The sequence below is a fragment of the Numida meleagris genome, chromosome 1 (genome assembly GCF_002078875.1).
Source record: "Numida meleagris isolate 19003 breed g44 Domestic line chromosome 1, NumMel1.0, whole genome shotgun sequence".
In the NCBI taxonomy this organism is placed as follows: Eukaryota; Metazoa; Chordata; class Aves; order Galliformes; family Numididae; genus Numida; species Numida meleagris.
In genome coordinates, this window is record NC_034409.1 from 3,147,976 (window position 1) to 3,168,080 (window position 20,105).

Consider the following 20,105-nt stretch of genomic DNA (forward strand, 5'->3'; position numbering starts at 1 on the left):
TCCCAAATCACTCCTTATGGCAGGTGGGAACCCTAAATCTCACCCCAAACACACATCCCAGTAAAAACCCCAAATCTCCCCAAGCACCCATTAGACAAAATCCCCAAATCTACTCCCATGTAGAAATTCCAATTCCCCCTAAACTCTACCCCAAAGAACCCCCAAATCACCTTTCATAGCAGCTAAGAAATCCAGACATCCTCCCAGACCCTGATCCCAATAAAAGCCCAGAATGCCCCTAATCTCAGTGAATACCCCACGTCCCCCCACATTCAAGTAGAAACCCCAAATTCCTCCAGATTGTATCCCATTTAACCCCCAAATCACCTCTTACCGCAAGCAGGGAACTCCAAATTCCCCCAGACTCCCACCCCACTAAAAAACCCAAATCCTTCCAAGCCCTCCTCGCGATGAACACCCCAAATCCCCTCCATGCATCCCAAACGCCCCGCAAAGCCCCATCTGGACAAAAACCCAAACTCCATCCCCAAATCCCTCTGTATCAAGTGACGCACCCAAATCCCCCCCATCCCCTACGAAACATCCCTCCGCTTTACAACCCCCCCTCCAACCTCAACCCCGGTTCCGAGGGGGCGGAGGCGGGGGCGGGCCGGGGACGCTGCGCACCTCCCCCGGCTGCGGAGGGGGCACCGGGTGCGGGGAGGGCAGCGGTCGCCCGCCTGGGAGAGCGCTGGGAGCCGGAGCGGGGACAGCAGCACCGAGCACCATGCGGGCACCGCTGCTGCTGCCGCTGCTCCCGCTGCTGCTGCACGGTAAGTGGCGCCCGGAGCCGCCTCGATTTTTTGCCTTCGCTTGGCTATTAAAAAAAATTTTTTTTTTTCTCGCAAGCGTTTCGGGGCTGCGCACATCCAGCATCCTCCCTCCCCGCTTTCTTCTTTACTCATTGGCGAGTTGGAAGCAAGTGGGGCAGAAAGGCGGAAAAAAAAAAGCAGTCGGGCCGGTGAGGGAGAGGAGGGGGGGGGAGATACTGCGTGTATCTGGCTTTATTCACCCTCTCGTTTAGAAGCTAAGCGCAGCAAACCATCCGAAGAGCCAACCGGCGGCTCAACTTCGGGCGCCAATCTGTAGGACAGCGCGCCGCAGAGCTTGCTCCTTTATGCAACGCTATGAGCTGAACACGCTGCTTCCTCACAAAGCCCTTCAACGGGGCTCTCGAGCGGCGGTTTGGAAAAGTAAACGCGGAGCACTGAGCCGCACGCAGCTCTTTGGGGGCCCCCGGTGTGGTCGGAGTTCGGGTTGGTGTCGTGGCTTGGACGTTGGGTTGGCGTCATGGTTGAACTTTGGGTTGGAGGCATCATGGCAACGATCTGGAGTGCATGGTGCTGTCCAGATTGAGCCCATGCCTTTGGTTTGTGGAGAGGGAGGGAAAAGATGAGGGGAGATGGCAAAGTCAGTGGCGCAGGTGGATAAAGGGGGTGGAGTGGTGGAGAGCCTTTGCTTGGGAGGGTTGGGGAGCGGAGGTGGGGATGCTGTCTCGGGTGCTGTGAGAACGGCTGCGGGAGGGATGGTTTCGGCAGAGTGATGGTCTTACATCGCACAGAAAAGTAGTGGGGAAGTGATTTTTTCAAGGTGAATAAAGGCAGGGAAGAGTTGGGGAAACTGTTGTATTCAGAGAGAAAAGGAGGAAAATAATAAAAAGTGAAGGTGAAATCTTGCTCTGGGTCACGTCAAACAGCGGAGCCTCTGCGGAGCTGCATGGGCTTTGATTCAACGTAATAAAAGCTCGGGATCTCTCCGGAGGTCAAAGCAGAGCGGAGGGAGGGCCCTGGGGTCTGAACCATGGGGGGAATTATTGGCCAAGGTCAGGCTGGAATCTCCGCCTGCCCCTTTTTTATTGTCCTGCTGCTCGCGGGTGTTACCACAGCGATGGCAAAGGGGGAAACGTGCATCGCCTCACGGCGCGTGGTCGTGGTGGGCACGCAGGTGAGAAGTCCTCGTCTCCTCCTGGCGCCGACGTGGGCTTTGCAATTGAATTCTCTTGCTGTTAAAAAGGCTCAGCCTCATTAATGTTGGCATAAAGCGGGAGCTGTTAATGCAGTTTTTCTGTCGCTGGCCAGAATTTGGCTGAATTTGGCTTCTTGGAAGGTTTTGTGTTGTTTTTCAGAGCGGAGTGCTAACTGTGCTTGTGGGGGGGATGCAAACAGGCTTTCAGCTCCAGGACGGTGCCCTGGGAAGGTAGAGGGACCTGTTTCTACAGCACTCTCAAGTGATCCTATTACATATTTCTCAGAAATTATTTGATTAAATCCTTCAAAAAACAGTGTTTCCTGCCATTAGTTGCTGCTCCAAAGTTTTGAAATAAGCTCCTTAGAGGTGCTTTTATGTTGTTCCTTGGGTGCTGGCACCAGGATTTTCTTCCTTAGAGGTTAAAATAGGCTTCCTTTGCGGCTGGGTGTCTGGGCTTGTGCATGGCGGCACCATGAAGCGCACCACGTTTTCCCCCAAATTGGGTAAAAGTTGGGTTTGTAAATGAAACTGTAAGTTTTTGAGGGGCTTAAAGGAGTAACTGGGATGGAGCTCATCATCACTTGCACACGTTTTCTGTTTAATTTGGATGTGAAACATGTGAGTGAGCAGGGAGCTGAGTTTCGGGATGGTTTCTATTGTCGTGAGGAAGAAGGTGACAACATTGTGTTGGGGCAGAGCAGAATCAGACCTTAGTTTTTAAGGGCAGCTATTTGAGGTACAGCTATTTGGCTACAAATGCTGCTTCCAGGTCTGTAGCTGATTCTGGAAAGATCCCCCCTATTCCTCTTTTGCCATAAATCAGAATGAAATCGCTCTCGGACAAGGCACAGCCACTCCACACAAGAGATGCTGCACGTAAAACACAGGGCAAATAACATCTTGAAATTCAGACAGATTGTGAGGGGCTCTACAGGGTCATAGCGTGCTCCCAGGATATTTTATTTTTTCTTGCTACATATTAGATCTTCTGTCCCACTGGGGGCACGATAGCAGAATTGCATCAGGAAGAGTAAAACGATATGTTTTATCCTCAGAGGATTAAAAAGAGCCACAAGCTCAGACCTGCCCTAAGGGCAGGAGCAGCCCTTACCCTTTGTCTGGCTCTAAACAAACGCATCTCCGGATTGCTGCCAAAACAGCTTTCTTCATTCCCAAAAGCTGCCCTGGTTCCCTGGTGCTCGGAGCTTGTGTTTGTCCAAGACAAGCTGTCAAAGACGTGTGTTTTTAAAATCTATCTGATTCACTGAATGCTAATGCTGAGATGGGCAGAAGTAGGAAATCGGAGGGTGCCAACAGGAGGAAAAAGTCCTTAACTAACTGAAGTATTTCAAATTCAGCACTGAAGCAGCACATGTCTCCGTATACACTCACTGCTGGAGGAACTTGGACAGGATTTTTGCAACTCATTTCCAACTCTTGCCATTTTAGCAGCGCAATACCTTTGATTCCCCGGTGGCAAAACAGATTCAGTAATGATAGCCCATGGGTCTGTTTTAGGAGGCTTAATTAAAGACTTGTTTGTAAAGCGCTTGAAGGTCCCTGGATGAAAGGAGCTGGAGCCATGCAATACACTGATTTAATTCCAGAGGGTTGCTTTAAAGGCTTATGATGAGGAGGCTGGTGATCACTCATGTTGGTGGTGACAGGAGACCGGCTGCAAATATCTGCTCTCAGCATTTGCAGAGAGGATTGAGTTGCATTTCAGTTATTATTTCCCTATAAATCCTGCATCTTCTGTCCCCACTTGCACCCTCCAAAAGAAGTAAGGATGCCAACACAGTGCAAGCAAGCTCTGGAGTGTTTTGGGACTATGGGATTTGGAGACTAACTTCCAGTCAGTGCAGATCCCTCAGGCCGTGCAGTAGCCCCTGTGTTATTCTGGGTGTTACATCGTTATTCTAGAGCAGAGATTTGCTATCAGGATGCAGGATGAATCCATCCCACCTGTTCACATCCGCACTGCATTTTACCCCCTTCTTGCTCAGCTGCAAACCCTTCACCACGTGGGCCCTTTGCCTTATCCCCAAGGACCCACCATGGCACCCAGAGCCCCGGTGCCTTCAGTAGCTTCTCCTATGTATGGTCCAAGCAGTTAGGACCAAGCCTGGTGCAAACCCACCTGCAGTGGCACAGAACTTCCTCCTTCCTGAACACCAAGCCAAGCATTCGCCTCATCTTCAGTCCTAAACATCCTAGAAAGGGCTTGAACTCTGCAGGAATCCAGGTGGCCCTGTTTGCTCCGTTCCCCGTGTGCAGGCATGTGTAATCTCACAAGCTCTCCGGAGCGTTTTCTCATGCCCCTACCAACTTCCTCCCTGAAAGTCTGCTTACGTGCACCGCATAGCTTCTTCCGTAACCGGCCAATCTCTTCATAAGGATGTTGTTCCTGAATTCTTGCAGTGCCTGCCCTTCCCTTCAGAGAGCTCCTCAGCAAATTTTGCTTATTTTATTATTATTATCCTAGAAGATGCACACAATCATCTGCTAATCTTAGAATTATAGAATGGTCTGGGTTGGAAGGGACCTTGCGGATCATCTAGTCTCAACCCCCTGCCATGGGAAGGGATACCTCCCACTAAATCCAGGTGTTTAAAGTCCCAGCCGTTGTTCTCCAGCCACCTGTGCTCGTAGGAACATAGAAACATTAAATATCCCGAGTTGGAAGGGGCCCATAAGGATCATCAAGTCCAACCCCTGGCTCCACACAGGACCAACCAAAATCCAAACCTTGTGTCTGAGAATGTTGTTCAAATGCCCATTGAGCTCCAGCAGCTCAAGGCTGAGACCTGGGCAGCCTGTCCCATGCCCATCACCCTCTGGTGAAGAATCTTTTCCCAGCACCTGGGCCAACACATGGGACATCCACAGCTTCTCTGGGCAACTAGTTCCAGAGCCTCAAAGCACAGAGAAGAGCTGGAAAATCCCTCCCCTCTTCTGGTGGCAGTGCTGGGCCTGGTGCCCCCCAGGTGCTGTCAGCCCTTTTGTCTCCAGGGCATGACACTGGCTCAGTTTCAACTTGCTGTCAGTCAGAACCCCCAGCCCCCTTTCCATGAGGCTGCTCTTCAGTCTCTTGTCCCCCAGTCTGTATGTACATCCAGAACTGCCCCATTCTAGGTGCAGCATCCAGCCGTTGTTCTTGTTAAAATTCATGTGGCTGATGATTGCTCAGCCCTCCAATTTGTTGAGATCTCTCTGCTCATTTGTCTGTATCTTCCAGGGCTTCACCACATAGCCCCGTGTTGCAGAGAGCATGGCCTTTGGTCTTGCAATTGCCAAGAAAATCCCCTCCAGCAGGGCGAGAAGTGATGTATGCTGAGGATGAGGTCCCAGGCAGGGTGCATCTTGCTGCTGAATGTGCTTAGATGAGATCACGTGCCATAAAATGTGCAGAGCATCCGTAAGATGGAGCTGTTGGGGTTGAAACCGTGGGGCATTTCGGGCATGGTTTGTTGTTTTCTGCACAGATGTTGCACAGCCATGTCAGAGCTGTATGCTGTAGGAACTTGTTTCGTGATTCTTTGATGGAAGCCAGCATTGCAGCTTGTGAGACAACCAGCCTTGGTGCCCTGTTCTGCTTCGAGGTCATGCAGGTCCCACCACATGGTGGAGGTAGGGGATGTAGGTCCAGTCCCCTGCAGAATCCTTTCCTTGTGCTGTTGGTCCTTGACCAAAAAATTGCTCTTTTCCCCTGAACCATGTGCTATGATGGTGTCCCACACCCTGAGGTGCTTTGTCATGCTGCATTCTTCATTATTTGGGAGGAGGGAGGCAGTTCATCTCAGCTTTGTCAAGTTTTAATGGCTTTAATTGCACATATTTCTGCTCTAGTGCTGAGGGCAGAGGCATTGCAATGCTTTGCTCTGGAGGTCCCTGAGGAAGATGAGAGGAGGCAGGAGAGAAGTGTCCTCCTCATGCCACAGCTCCAGTTTTGAGGTGCCTAAGCAGTGGGACTTGTCCATCTCCAAAACACATTACTTTAGAGTTTAAACCCACCTCAAGTTAGCTGCCTGTTTTGAATTGCAAATAGTGCTAGAAATAATGAGAGCTTTGGGGAGTCCTGGAAAATGCCAGTAGTAGCATTCCTGCCTACTGGGAGTGCAAAGCACCGAGGCAGGATATTTGGCATGGGGGGCTGCATGTATACTGCACTTGAGCCATAGAGTGTCTCAAGATCAGTCTTGGGTCTTTGAAAATTCTTGAGACCCATTGGCAACCAGCAAATGCCAGGATGCCTCCTCAACCCTACTGTGAAAAACCCCTCTGTCCTTCAAGAGATAAAGTGAAGTTGCTCCAGACCCTTAAGGCACCAATATTCTGCACTGATCACTTGCTTATCAGGGCGCAGGTTTTCTTGCTGAAGTTTTCTCATCGCCAGATGCAGCTGCTTTGCAAATCGTTGTCTTTGCAGCACATGCTGCTCCACGTGCAGTGAGCACCTATTGCTTCCCATAAATAATGTACATGTCGTGGCTTTCTTGGCTGCAGGCCATGAGCGCTTAGTGTTGTGTGTGCTGCTGGTGACAGTTTGGTGGCAAAGTATTGCAAGGATGCAGGGAGAATGCAAAAGACCTGTTAAAATTAACTCAGCGCAACACCTCAACAGCCAGCATAGAGCAGAAGGGCAAATGAATGGGAAAGAGCCTTCAGCTATAGTACAGAACCTGGTTTTAGATGTGCATCCATAATAAACCAGCTGCAGAAAGGCGGTGTCTGAATGCACTGTGCTCCCCGGGTGATGTGGCTCTCAGCACAGCTTGACTTGTGCATAGCTCGTGACCAAGTCACCACCACTCAACATAGTGATGGGGCCACCATCCCCTTATCCTGAAGAGAATTCGGATGTTTAATGGGATGAACGTGTCCAAAGAAAGGCAACGAAGCTGTGAATGTTCTGGGACACAGGTCATATGGGGAGGGGCTGAGGGAATTGGGATTGTTCAGTTTGGAAAAGAGGAGGCTCAGGGGAGACATTATTGCTCTCTACAATGACATGAAAGGAGGTTGTGGTGAGGCAGGGGTCAGCCTCTTCTCCCAGGTAACAGCGAGAGGATGAGAGGGAATGGCCTTAAGTTGCATTAGGGGAGGTTCAGGTTGGATATGAGGAAAAATCTCTTATCTGAAAGAGTGGTGAGGCACTGGCACAGGCTGCCCGGGGAGGTGGTGGAGTCACCGTTCCTGGAGGTGTTTAAGGAAAGTGTAGATGTGGCACTGAGGAACATGGTTAGTGGGCATGGTGGGGATGGGTTGATGGTTGGACTGGATGACCTTAGTGGTCTTTTCCAACCGTAATGGTTCTATGTTTCTATGATTTAATCACTAGAGATTCGTGTGTCCATGGATGGTGCCCTGCAGGGTTTGATGTTACACCAGAAGTGTCCAGGATCTGCCCTCAGAAATACTTATGTTGCTTGACAGTATCTGTTTAGAAACATCCAAAAATGTGGGTTTGGAGATGTGTAGTAACTTCTTGATGCTGGGTCAGGAGTACGCGCTATAGGCGGCAACACAGAAGGCAGATAGGAAGAACATCTTTGGGCTTAAATCAAGGCTGTGCTTGAAGCTGAGTGTGGGACACGTGCCTTAAAATCAGGCAGATGGGATTTGCAAGCAAATCTCCAAAATGGAAAAGTTAATTTTTCATTTCCAAGTTACTCCGGTTGCAGATGTCGCCTCGAGTTCAGCTGCGTATTCTTAGCACCCGAAATAAAAACTGGATTAATCCAGCAGGTCTTTTTCTCTTTGCAAACTCAACGAGTGGGAGGCTTTTGTCTTACCGCACATGAGAATAGTGAAAGAGAGAAGGGCATTTTGCAGTGTAGCATGAGGCTGTAGTTATTAATGACAAAGGCTGAGTTTTTCTCTCAGCCTCAATTGATTTTAGTAACTCTAACTGGAGGAGATAGAAATTGGCTTAGAGTTACTAAGCTGTAGTACTTAAAGATACATTAAATCTACGTGCTGGCTTTTGTAAGAAAGGAGGAGACACGCTTATCAGGCATTTATTCTAAGTGGTTTCTGCTAAACACAGTCCAAGAGAGAATGCCAGATTTCTGACTCCAACAAAGGGGATTTGAAAGGGTTTGCAGGTTTTGGAGAAACTGTGTTTGAAAAAGCCCTTCTTTGAAGCGTGATAGCAAAAACGTTTTTTTTTCTTCCCCCCAGAGTCTAAAGGCAGAAAGGTGAGATAAGACATTCCACCACAAACGCAGTGAGGGAAAAAAAAAATGTCAAAAGTTTAAGTGATACTGCCTGGATAGCTTTCAGGGTGACTATTACACCTGGCTTATCACGGCACTGTGTTCCTCAACTGTGAGAAAGGGCAGAGTGGGTAAAGCAGTGCACTGTGCCCCAGGGCACATATCCAGTTAGCATCAGCTATATTGATGCAACTTTTTCCTGGATAATTGCAAATGGTTGCAGCAGTACCAGCAGCTGAGGTGGATTCATGAGCAAGAGAAGTGCTGTGTTCCTCAGCTCTTCGGTAGCTTTCTTATTGAGGCATAGGATACGCTTGATGGGGGTGATTTAAAATATTCAAAGAGTTGTTTTGAAAATAATTGAATGGGCTGTATTTTAAAAAGTCACCCTCCCAGCTGAACTGCGGGAAGTTCTTAGTTTTGTAAAGAGGGGTTGGCATGAATTAAATGGTTGATGCGTATGAAACATACCTTTTTTCTGCTCGCTTCATTGTGTCTGAGGCTTAGCATTATCACTGGTGTCATGCAAGTTCGTTTAGAGCTTCTGAGGAGGGTTATTAAATCATAGAATCATAGAATCCTTAGAGTTGGAAGGAACCTCTGAAGGCCATCTAGTCCAACTCCCCTGCAATGAATAGGGACACCACAGCTAGATCAGGTTGCCCGGGGCATTATCCAGCCTCACCTTGAAAGTCTCCAGGGATGAGGTATCAACCAATATATACATGTTCTAAATAAGCAATTATACCCATGTCTCTAGGCAGCCTGTTCCAATAAGGGTGGTGAGGCACTGGCACAGGTTGCCCAGTGAGGTGGTGGTTGCGCCCTCCCTGAAGACATTCAGGGTCAGGCTGGATGGGGCTGTGAGCACCTGATCTCGCTGTAGATGTCCCTGTTCATTGCAGGAGAGTTGGGCTAGATGACCTTTAAAGGTCCCTTCCAACTCAAATGATTCTACGATTCTGCAAATTATAGCTGTCCTTGTTGGACCTTTCTAATTTATCAACCAACAGAAGAGATGCCTAAAGCACAGTCGAGGGAAGAACGTTTTCTAGCAGGTTCTAGGTGAGCTAATATTAAACCTCTTCAAATGAGATTGCTATTGCACCACTTCCAACCCAGCATTTTATTTCTTGAATTCTTTTAGCCATGTTCTCCCTCTCTAGTTGATGGTGGCTTGATTTGGTTTCAGAACCTGCATCTGTTTGTTCCCACAGGTTTCTCTTGGCAAGATGGAGGACATAATAACTCACAGTAAATGCATAAAACAGCTCCCACTCTGCTCTTTTTTTTTTTTTTTTTTTAATAATACTGTGTTTGTTTTCAGATGGATCAGTTCTCTGATCTGGCTCAACACACTGTCACAGTGTTCATATTCTTGCAGGGCAGTTCCTCTTTCAAAGTGCACGTGGATTGATGCCAAGTTAAAGCAGTGCCATAAGCACACCAAAATCATCCGGGGCAATAAAAGCTTGTACTGCAGGAGTGCAATGTGCTACAAATGGAATGAGCCTGCACCTGCCATAGGGTTCCTGGCAAAGCCTGAGTTGGCCAAGAGGCAACCAAGGCAAACCATGAGCAAAACGAGACATGACATCCGATTGGCTGTGAGGCCAGCAAGCAGAAATCACCCTCTTGACCTCAATTTTCAAGCGTGCAGGACTTAATCTCAGCACACCCCTCTGGCTCTCGAGATCATCACTGCTGCACTTGCCTGAGCCTCGGGTAATTCACATGTGGATGCTGACCTCTTTGATACAGGTGATAAGTTTTCCCATCTTGAATAGTCATGTAAAATATGGTCGAAAAATGCATTCTAAGCTTCTTACAACACCCTAGTATAGAACATTATTTTGTTTCCTTAATTTTTTCCCAGACAGCTGAAAAAAATGCTCCAAACTCTCACTCTGTGCAATTTTGTAGGCTTCTAAGACAGTTCCTTGAGGTACCAATGAATCCCCATTATCCACATTCAGTATGGGAACGTGCTTTTTCTCATTAAAACCTCACAAAGGGTTCAAAACTTCCTTTTATTGCAAAGTGCTTTGATTTAAATTGACAGGGATTAAATTAGGAATCTCAATCATGGTTTAAAATAAGGAAGCAAAAAGCCTTCATTTGAACGATTTCATTTTAATCATGCTTTTCATTTCCAATTCATAGCTGTATCTCTTAAGCAAGGTTGATTCCCCTTGGTTGCTCACTGTAAAACATGGACATTTACAGCATGCCGTTACTGTTCAGTTGTATTTTCTAACGGGGTAGACACACTATGAACATATTAGTTTAAACAGTTATATAGGCTGCCACCACTCTGTTTTGATTTTTAATGTGTACATCTTTCAAGTCCCCCTAGGAAATGGTGAACAACACTAATTTTGGGCTTGTTGCAGGCAATCACTCTTTACTTGCGAGTGAAATTTCTGTTGAACTGACAGATGTGAAACAGCATTTAAAATTCTTTTAAGATACATGAAGCAGCCAAGGACTTGGATACCTGACACCTAAACTTTTCAACACACTTTCAAGATTAAAACTAAGAAATGTATTGAGCAAATCTCAAGCGTCAGCCTTAGATAGAGTTAGTGACTGAAGTGAATTGTTTCTTGTCCCTAGGGGGTTTTGAATAAACTGGAGTCATTCTCTTAAATCTCACTTTTGCTGGTTAAAACAGAGAGAAAGCAATTTTATTTTTCAGCTGCCAGTTCCCAGTTGCTTTCACAGTTTAGAATTAAACATTGGTGGAACCGCAGAATATGTCTTTCTATTATATGCAGAGAGGCTGGGGCTCTGGAAAAAAAATAAAAAAAAAATTTAAAAAAGGGTTAGGATTAGGGTTAACTTTCTTTAATTGGCTCATCAGTTTTTTGTCTTGCATCCAAATCCCAACTCATTTAGTGCTGAAAAATCCATAATCCCCAAGTGCCATAGATTTGAATTTAGACTTAGCACAATATATTTGATCTCCTCTTTGATGCTAGATGACGTTTGTCCTTTCAAAAAATAGGAGGTGACCTCACCTTGCCAGGACAGTGGCCCATGGCAGTGCAGGTCTTCCTTCCCCATGGGACAACACCAGCTTGGACCAGTCCTCGTGTCCAGGAGAGCAACGTAGTCTAGCAGATCCTGGTGAGCTTCCATCCATGCACATTGCATGTCCATTATGGGGATCTTGGGAGCACAGGGAGCAGTAAGCTCAATCCCCCTCCTTCTTTCTGAAGTAAAACCCTAGTAATAGAATGTGAAACCTGGGGGAGCCTGGATCCTCTCAGCTGGGCCATTTAGATGCATCTCTCTGATGATCCTACGTGAGAACACTTTCTCCAATAGGCTTGATGATTGAACATCGCAGTTTTAGGTGACAAACACACAAAAAAACCAGTTTGATGATATGTTCTTAGCACAATGTCTTGAGCTCCTCACCATAGGAGGATACTCTCAAAGGATGTTTTCATTAGACAGCTGTTGAGTGTGATCATTGCCGCCAAGATGACTGTGGTTGCTGCTCCTGCCATCACTGCTTTGCACATACCCATTGCAGCTATTGGGGTATCACCCTCATAGTATGGAGGCATCTCTGCCAAAATACATCAGTTAAGGTTGCTAAAATTGCCTGAAGTGTCAGAGCTGGAGGCAGCTCAAGGCAAAGAATGCACTAAGATCATTCAGGCCCTGGGCTGGATCTTGCAGCCCTCACTTTGTGTTTCTCCAGGCCAAATCTTTCACAGCCTGTTGGGGGTATCAGTGTCTCAGGATGGCCGTACTCCAGTGAAGCTCTGCCATGCAGAACAGTTTTCAAAATCTAGCCGGTAATTTACCATCTCACCCCAAACTGCTCTTTTTGTGGGGCTTTCCAACAAGGAGACGGCTGATAGCAGATTGGGTAGTGTTAATACCTAATGAGGGCTAAGATGACCAATACTTCCACCACTGTGCATTGCGTGACCAAAGACAAAGCCTACCATCCATCAGTATCCACGTTTGCTTTGTTGGTGTTCCTCCCAGTCATGGCTTCAGATGGTGAGGGTAATTTAGGGCAGCTAACCCAGGGAAAATAAAACTGTTCTTTCAGCCAAGGAAGTGACACAAGAGGAAGGGCGGACTGGTGGTCAATGAAAAGTGGGCACCTAAGGTTGTGTTGCTGCAGGGTGTGTTGCCTCATGGGGGAAATATAATCTGTATGGTCCAGTCATGTTCTTTATGAAGAGCCGGGGAGAAAAACGCAGAAATCTAAGCTGAGAAAGGAAAGAGCTATTTCTCTGTTAAAAAAAATAAAAAATGAAATCCAGCTCTTTTGTGCTCTGTAAAGTCTGGCCGTGGGTAGCTGACACCTGCACAGGGTAAAGTTTTGGGGGGGTTTAAGGGTTTTTGTGGCACAGCCACCCCCTTAGGGGTGCAAGGCTCTCCTTCCTCTGATCCCATTAGAAACGGAGATTACGGCGGCTCATCCACATTGCTGATAGAAGCACGGAAACTCCATCTCAGAGCACAGAGTGAGCAGCTCGATAGGCATCAGGCTGTGTGCAGAGCTGCATCGCAGTGCTCGTGGAGGAGAAAGTGGGGAGGAATGCAGGGAGCTGCATTTTCGACATGACTCAAAGATGCCAAGCTCTGAGGTGGCTGGTGATTGTTGAGGTCCTTGCTGTGTTTTTGATGAGGAGAGGAAGGAAAATTTTGATGCTGGGTGATTGCACTCTGCTTTTCCAGCTTCCTTTTCTAATTGCCTGTAGGATTTTTTGGCATTGCAACCACGGAGGTGCTTCCAGCCCTAACCTCCAAACACCCACAGGATCCTGCCCTGGGAACAGGGCTGCTGTGGCTCTGAGTATCTCAGCAATACTTCTAGGCAGTAAAAAAAAAAACAAAACCCAACAACATTAAATGTTTCAATAAAAAAACTGCTAAAGGCCCTCAGCTACAATGCAGATTTTGTAAACTAGCAAGTTCACATGTAGCTTGTGAATTTGGTGAGAAACATTCCTAGGAGAGCCCTGCCGAAGGAATGCCGGCAATTTAGTGTTTGTGTTTGAGCTGGAGGAATTGGGTGGCAGCTCCACGCTTTGTCTTCCCATGAGCATGTTTTGTGGGGCTGCTCCAGTCTGTAGTGAGGTAAGCTGCTTTCCGTGCTGGCAGCAGCACTGGGGGCTGCCCCCAGCCCAGCTGGCTTTTTCGGGAGGTTTCCTGCTAATCCAGCTCAGAGGGCAGGGCTTTATTTCCATCTCCACTGAGTAAGAAGGGGGTGAGGAACGTGCAGCCCTTGAGTAGTTTTTGTAGGGATTTTGGTTTGGTGTGTGCACAGCAGAGAACAAGGGTAATAATAAGATCTTGCCTCTGCTCAGATCTGGCAGGAGAATATACTTACAGACTGCCACAGTTCTGTGAAACAGGACTACCCTTTTCTGTGATGGACAGATGGTTACAAGGTGCCCGTAGACAGATTTCTCATATTTTTTCCCATATTTTTCTCACCAGAAGGCAGGGAAGGGCTTATTCTGGCAACTCGTTGCCACTTGGACCTCACTACGTATCCCTAAGTTCGAGGTCTGCAAGTTGTCCTGGCCCCTTTCAACTTATGGCTATACCACAAAGCCTGTGAGATTGGGAAAAGGAGGCTTGCTCTCCTTGATGACATAAATTCATAGAATCACAGAATCATAGAATGGTTTGGGTTGGAAAGGACCTTTCAGATCACCTACTTCCAACCCCCCTGCTGTAGGCAGGGACACCTCCCTCTAGACCAGGTTGCTCAAAGCCCCATCCAGCCTGGCCTCAAATGTTTTCAGGGAGGGAAGACTAATGCATTGGTTTCATAGCAATAAATACCACCTTTTGGGTCCAGCTGGAGCTGGTCTGAATGTGAACCAGTTTCTTTTCTTGGAGGTCTTTTCTTACTTTAATGATTCTATGATTCTATTTAGGACACGGTTTAGTGGGCATGGTTGTGATGGGTTGACAGTTGAACTTGATGATCTTATGATCTTGATTCTGCATGGTTCTTTTCCTGTCTGGGGGAGCTGATGACAGGCTTGCTAATTATTAATTGTATAATAACAACAATCAATACCAAGCATTGCTAAAAGTCACTGTTTGCTTTTGAAGCCTCAGCTCTCCCTTGCCTCCATGACCAGCATGCCCAATGCCTGATTTCTGAGAGCTGCCATGACTGAAGTCAAAGGCTATTTCCCCCTGATAATAATAACCAGATACAGCTGGAGGAGCTAATGGTGCTTTCCTTGAAGTCTGTGTGGGGATTTTCAGTTGTCTCTTCTGCCCTTCTGTAATTGAATGTGCTAGTTTTCTTGTGTCTCATAGAGTAGGTTTTGCAACAAAATTATGCTTTGAATTGGCAGTGATCACTCGCAGACAGGGTTGTTCAAAAAGCAGCAGCCTTTTCTGGTGTACCACATGCCCAGCATGGGCTGCATTTTCTGTCCCTCTTTCTTCCCATTCCCGCTCCCCAGCTGCAGGATTACTACCAGTAGCACCCACTGAATCCCAGCTCAGTGCCCCATCCATCACTCTGCTGGTGGCTTTCTGCGGGTCCCATCACAGACCCAGCCTGCACTCCCTGCCTTCTTCTCCCATCTCCAACTCCATCATGACTTCAGGTCCATTTTCTAAAGGAAGCGCTCAAGCTTGTGTGTCAGAGCTCCACTGCTTTGCCATAACCAGGATCCGGTCTCTGCAGTTCCAGGAGCTGAGTAATTTGGATAATATCATCAAGCCCAGCACTGTGTCCTCCTTCTGTGCCCAATGCTGTGCCTTTTCCAAGGTAGGGAACCAGTGTGGTGTTTGCAGACCTGACAGCTTCTCTAAAGCAAAAGGGGAGGATGATTAACAGCAGGGAGGGGGTGCAGCTCCTTCTTCCTTCCTGCTTCCTTTGCTCCCTTCCCTTGTGCTGTCATGGCCTGCCTGCTGCACGACTGCCAGATGTGGCTATGCCACTCTGCAGCCAGGAGGGAGAAGGATTTTGGTTGCAGGGAGATGTCAGTGAAGTCCTGAGCTCCAAAGCTGACACAGATCTTTTCCATCCAGAGCCCCAGGAGTATGGGTACCACAAGCTCTCCTTTCTGCAAGATACCATGTAGTGTTTCTTCCCCTAACCAGTGAGTCTGTTCATACTCATACCTGCTATCTAGACCTTCTGGTCCAGGGACAGATGTTGAGTTTCTGAGGATCTGAATATGACCCCTGTTGCATGCCGTACTTGTATTTCTCAGCACACAACAATGCCACAGCGTGTTTGAATTGTGTGCAAAATGCCAGATCCCCGACCTAGTGACATCCTGCAACTTCCCATGCTCTTCTGCTTGGCTCTGACCACACAGGAATCCCACTCCTTGCTGGGAGAAAACATTGTTCCCCTATTGACTCATAACAATGAGGTCACTGGGCTGGAAAGACAATGTCACTCAGCAGCCAAGAACCCAGCTGGCTGGTCCTGGTTGTGTCTCATCTCCTATGACAAAGCCACATTTGATTTGACTAATTAAAACTGTTGCAGGCTCTGTCTTGGAAGAGGTGGCCAAAATGTGCATTGTTTTTCATAAACATCAAGTCAGGACAGTTGGCCAACATGTTAGCGAGAGCCTTCTTTCTCCACCTTCACTATGTGCTGCATCAGCCTATATTCCTTTCCCTGGCAGTGGACAAACCACCTCAGAGACATGCCATCATATGTTTCCAAGCAAGATACACGTTTAAAGGAGGACCTGATGCTGTCAAGACAGGACAATTTGCCTGGCCCACGCCCCCAGTGGATGGACCAACTTCAACCTAGGACTGGCTGCAGACAAGGGATGTATTTCTGCTCACTTATGAGTCATCTTTTCATCTTTCCCTTTTTGCACTTTCTGGGTGGTAAAGGTGCAGCAGCAACACAGAAGCAGGGAAATGTCCAAGCACTGTGCCAGCAGTCTGCACATCCACCATAAATCTCTCCGTCCCTCCACTGCAGTGTTGGGACCAGGGGCTGCAGCCTTCACTGCTTCATAAACGAAGAGGTTTTGAACCCCTGTGACCAGTGGGCACTTCTGCTCTCAACATTTCTTGCTCTTACTACCATTCTGAATAAGATCATCCCATAGATACTGAATAAACGTGCCCTAAGAGACTTCTCAGAATAAGTACTGTTTAGTGCTGCCAGGTTGCCATTTCCATTAAACCCCCCGATTTTTTTTTTTCCTGTCCACAGTGTGATTGTCTGAAATCAGATTTATCTTTTTTTTTCTACCCAGGCCCAGCTGAGCAGGAACGCTGGGTGTGTGTTTACCTCCGCTGGTGTCCCAGCCCTAAAGCACAGCAGCCGCTTCTTTTGAAGAACATACAAAGCAAGGAAGAGGAGCAATTGTTTGGGAGGAAGTTGAACTATAATGTAATAGACTCTCATGGGAATTAGTATTAGTAATTATTTGTATTGCTGTGGCACCCAACCAAGATTGGGGCCCTGGTAAGCAAGGTGCTAGACTGGCCCGTAAATGAAGACAGCTCCTCCATATGAAATCCTTCTGGTTTTGTGTATAGAGATGGGGAAAGTGAGGAAGGGATAGATTAAATGTGTCACCAGAGTTATTTTGGAGAGCTGTGTCAGAGCAAGGATGAGCCATGCATCATTCATAGAAGAGCATCCTTCCTCTTAGGAGGGGAAATGGTTAAGGCTCATCTGCTTTGCTGCCCACAGCAGCAAAGAGAGCACTGCATAACAAATATGCTGTGCAGAAGAATCCTCCATCAGGAAAGTACTGAAAAAGGTCATCTCTCACTGTTTGCAGTCTTTCATCAGTGATTCCTGTGATCGTGTGTTTTATGCTAAGGACGGGGAGAGCAGGAGCTGTTGAGTTCTTCAAATGGAAGCTGAGTCCCAATGCTCTTATTAAAAAAAAGAGCTGAAATGGATGCTCTTTTTTCCCTATAAAACCAATTGCTTCTGGATAGTTAAATAACGAGGCAATTATGAATTTGCCAACAATAAAAGTTGATCTGATTACACAGCTTTAAAGCCAGATCGTCACTGGAGCCATTTGGTGGGAAAGCAACTCTGTGCCAGTCAGTCTTTAAATAGTTTTGAATAGGAGGGAGGGTGAGATGTGTCCTTCCCTTCCTAGGCTCTCCCCACTTAAAGAATAGTCCCAAGCCTCCTGCCAACAGCAGCGTGTCCAGCCAGTGCCCAAAGGCTCCACTTGCATGCACAGCTATACAAATGTATGGACATGCATACGTATATGCGTGTGTATATATAGAGCTCCAAACTATCCGGGAAGACCCCACCCGGAGGGAGTTGTGGGTGGGAGCTGAAGAAAAAAGGTGGGACCTGAAATAGCACCGACACACAAAGGATCACAAGGAAATGTGGAGCCCTCCTTGTGACGCTAACAGGAAATCTCCAGGCTGCTGGCTCCGTAACCCGGGCTAGCCAAGGTCATGGAGGGGATTGATCACAGCAGAGGGACAGATCCTGATGTCCAGCTCATTTCTTCTACAAAAAAACACTGGGAGAGACCCATGGCCAGGCTGGATGGGGCACTAGGCAACCTGTCCTAGCGTTTGGTCTAGCAATCTGCAACCTTGCCTGCGGCACTGGTTGGAACTAGATGATCTTTGAGGTCCCTTCCAACCCAAGTCATTCTATGAGTCTGTGTGGTGGCAGCTTTAATGTGGGGAAGGTTTGCAGATGCCCCATGAACTGTTTGTGGAGGAACCCATCCCCAGCACAGTCAAAAAATGCAGCAAAAGCAGAAAGCATTGAAGAGTTGATGCTTAACTAGGAATCACCCAAATTTTCACCAAGGGAAGCTGGGATCTGTGAGAACATCACTGGTGCCTCTTGGAGGTGGCTGCCTACATCACTTGGCATCATCTTCATCTTCAGCTACTTCACATCACATCACCCTTCACCAGCTTCAAGCCTTGATGGACCAAAGATGGATCCAGCTCATCACCTTTGGGTCCATCCTGGCTTGGTGGTGAGTGTTGCATGTTGACCCCAAAAAGATTAAAAATAAAGCAGCTGGTTGGAGTGCAGCAGAGCTGAGGATGTACATTTGGGCTGATGGCATGACTCATCAGAAACACCAGGCGCACAAAGGAGGGCGAGGCTGTGGGTCTTATCATGGCCTCCCATCACTTTTCCGCTGGCCCTTTTCACCCTCGGGGCTGGCGAGCATCCTCCAAGTCCTGCACAGAGCAAGGCTCTGCCAGAGGCTTGAAGCCTCTAGGAGGGAGTAGAGGTTGTCCTGGGAGGGTGACTCCTGCTGTAAATCTTCGGGGAGGAGGGGAGGAAAGGGAGGTGCACAGAATTGCAGACAACACTTTGCGATGCTGCAACGGTGCCATGTGCCAGCACAAACTGACCTCTCCATCACCCATCCACTCTGTATTTCGTTTACACAGGAGCTGCCTGTGGTGAGGCCGAGATCTTGTTCTTCTAGTTTCACTGCCTGTCCTCTTTGTGTTCTCATCCTTAAGGTTGCAGATCAGATCTCTGTGCTGGGCCTCCAGCCTCTCCTGGAGGCTGACATCCTCACTTTTTATGGCATTCATAACTTTGGATGAAGGTCTCATCATGGCCTCCATCTCTAATTGAGCAAATCCAGACACATAGCCAATGCATGGCACGTGGGTGACATTAGGTGAGAAAACTCTTCCCTGGTGCTGGCCAGTTGGCACAGTTTCAGATGGCAGGATAGTAGGACCAAGTCCTTCCTCATCTAGCTCAGGATGAACCTAAATATGAGCCCAGCCAGCTGGAGAGGAAGGCAAGATGATGAGGTGGGCCTTCCTTCCCAATGATGAGTTGGGTAGGAAGGCCCACCTCTGCCTACACAGGAGCTAGAGAGGAAGGTGCATCCCATCCCTGATGTTTGGTTGGTATTAGTGCCAAATGTTACATCTGGGGGCTTGCTTGTGTGGGGACCATCACCAGATTTCTTCTAAATTAGCATTCCTAAACTGCATCTTCCCTCCTCCCCACTACATTTTGTCTTTCAGAGCTAAGGAGACTTTAATTTGATTTAACCCACTTCATTTTGGCTAAATTGAATGAGGGTTGATTTAAAGCTGAGCAAGAGTGGCCACCTGGTGGGTTGTGTGCACTTTGACTAATCCACTCTGAAATCGTGCCTTCTTTTAATTTTAGATTAATTTTCCTGAGTACTTTGGTGTAGACAAGCCATCAGGCTGAATGAAAATCAGTTCCCATCTCACTGGCTCATGTCCTGGCTCCCTCTCAAGTTGTCTGTAGTAGTCCTCCATGAAAAACAAGGCAGGGATGATTCACATTTCTGGGATAGAAAGCACAGAGAGGAACTTCTTCTTTATCTCAAAGAATAAAAATGTCCCCTGGCCATCCTCACACAGCCTTCAACCCTCACTGCAAAGAGTTGGCAATGTTGGATGTTCTTCTAGAGGAGTCAAGTCGGCATTGCCAACCTGGTAGACTTATCCAGGCTCTTGGTCCTTCCTGCAGACCTGAAATTGAGGTCCAAATTGAGACGAATTTAGGCTTTTAATCTGTTTATTTGTTTTTTTTCCTTCATAAACCAGACTTTTTAGCACTCAAAGAATCGTAGAAGACCTTGGGTTGCAAGGCACCTAAAAGATCATCTAGGTACAAACCCGTCATGGGTAGGGATACCACCCACTGGATCAGAGATGAAAGGGCTTCTTAGAGACTTACAGCTCAGAAACTACACAAGAAGAATCCCAAATGTTTTCTATACAAAAAGATTATGTGATCTTAGGGCATTTTCTGTGATTTGCAGTGTCATTTTGATTCATGGCCACCATTTGGGGCTGGAGGTAGCTGGGCTTTACCCTGCTGCAGAGCAACTGTTGTAGCCCATTACTCAGCATAAACCTTGAGTTTATTCCGAAGTCCCTGGGTGACTTCTGCAGAAATAGAGGGCTAAATGTACCAGGCTT

At 47.5% G+C, this 20,105-nt stretch overlaps 1 protein-coding gene across 6 annotated transcripts in view; it reads left to right on the forward strand.

The window, feature by feature from the left end:
• The window catches only part of PODXL (podocalyxin like), a 42,230-nt gene continuing 22,746 nt past the window's right edge, over nucleotides 622-20,105 (forward strand). For all 6 annotated transcript variants that reach the window (XM_021384304.1, XM_021384305.1, XM_021384308.1 and 3 more), the window contains exon 1: nucleotides 622-773. In XM_021384304.1, coding sequence (XP_021239979.1) covers nucleotides 728-773 — 46 coding nt within the window. In that variant the 5' untranslated portion in view covers nucleotides 622-727. The remainder of the gene's footprint in view (nucleotides 774-20,105) is intronic.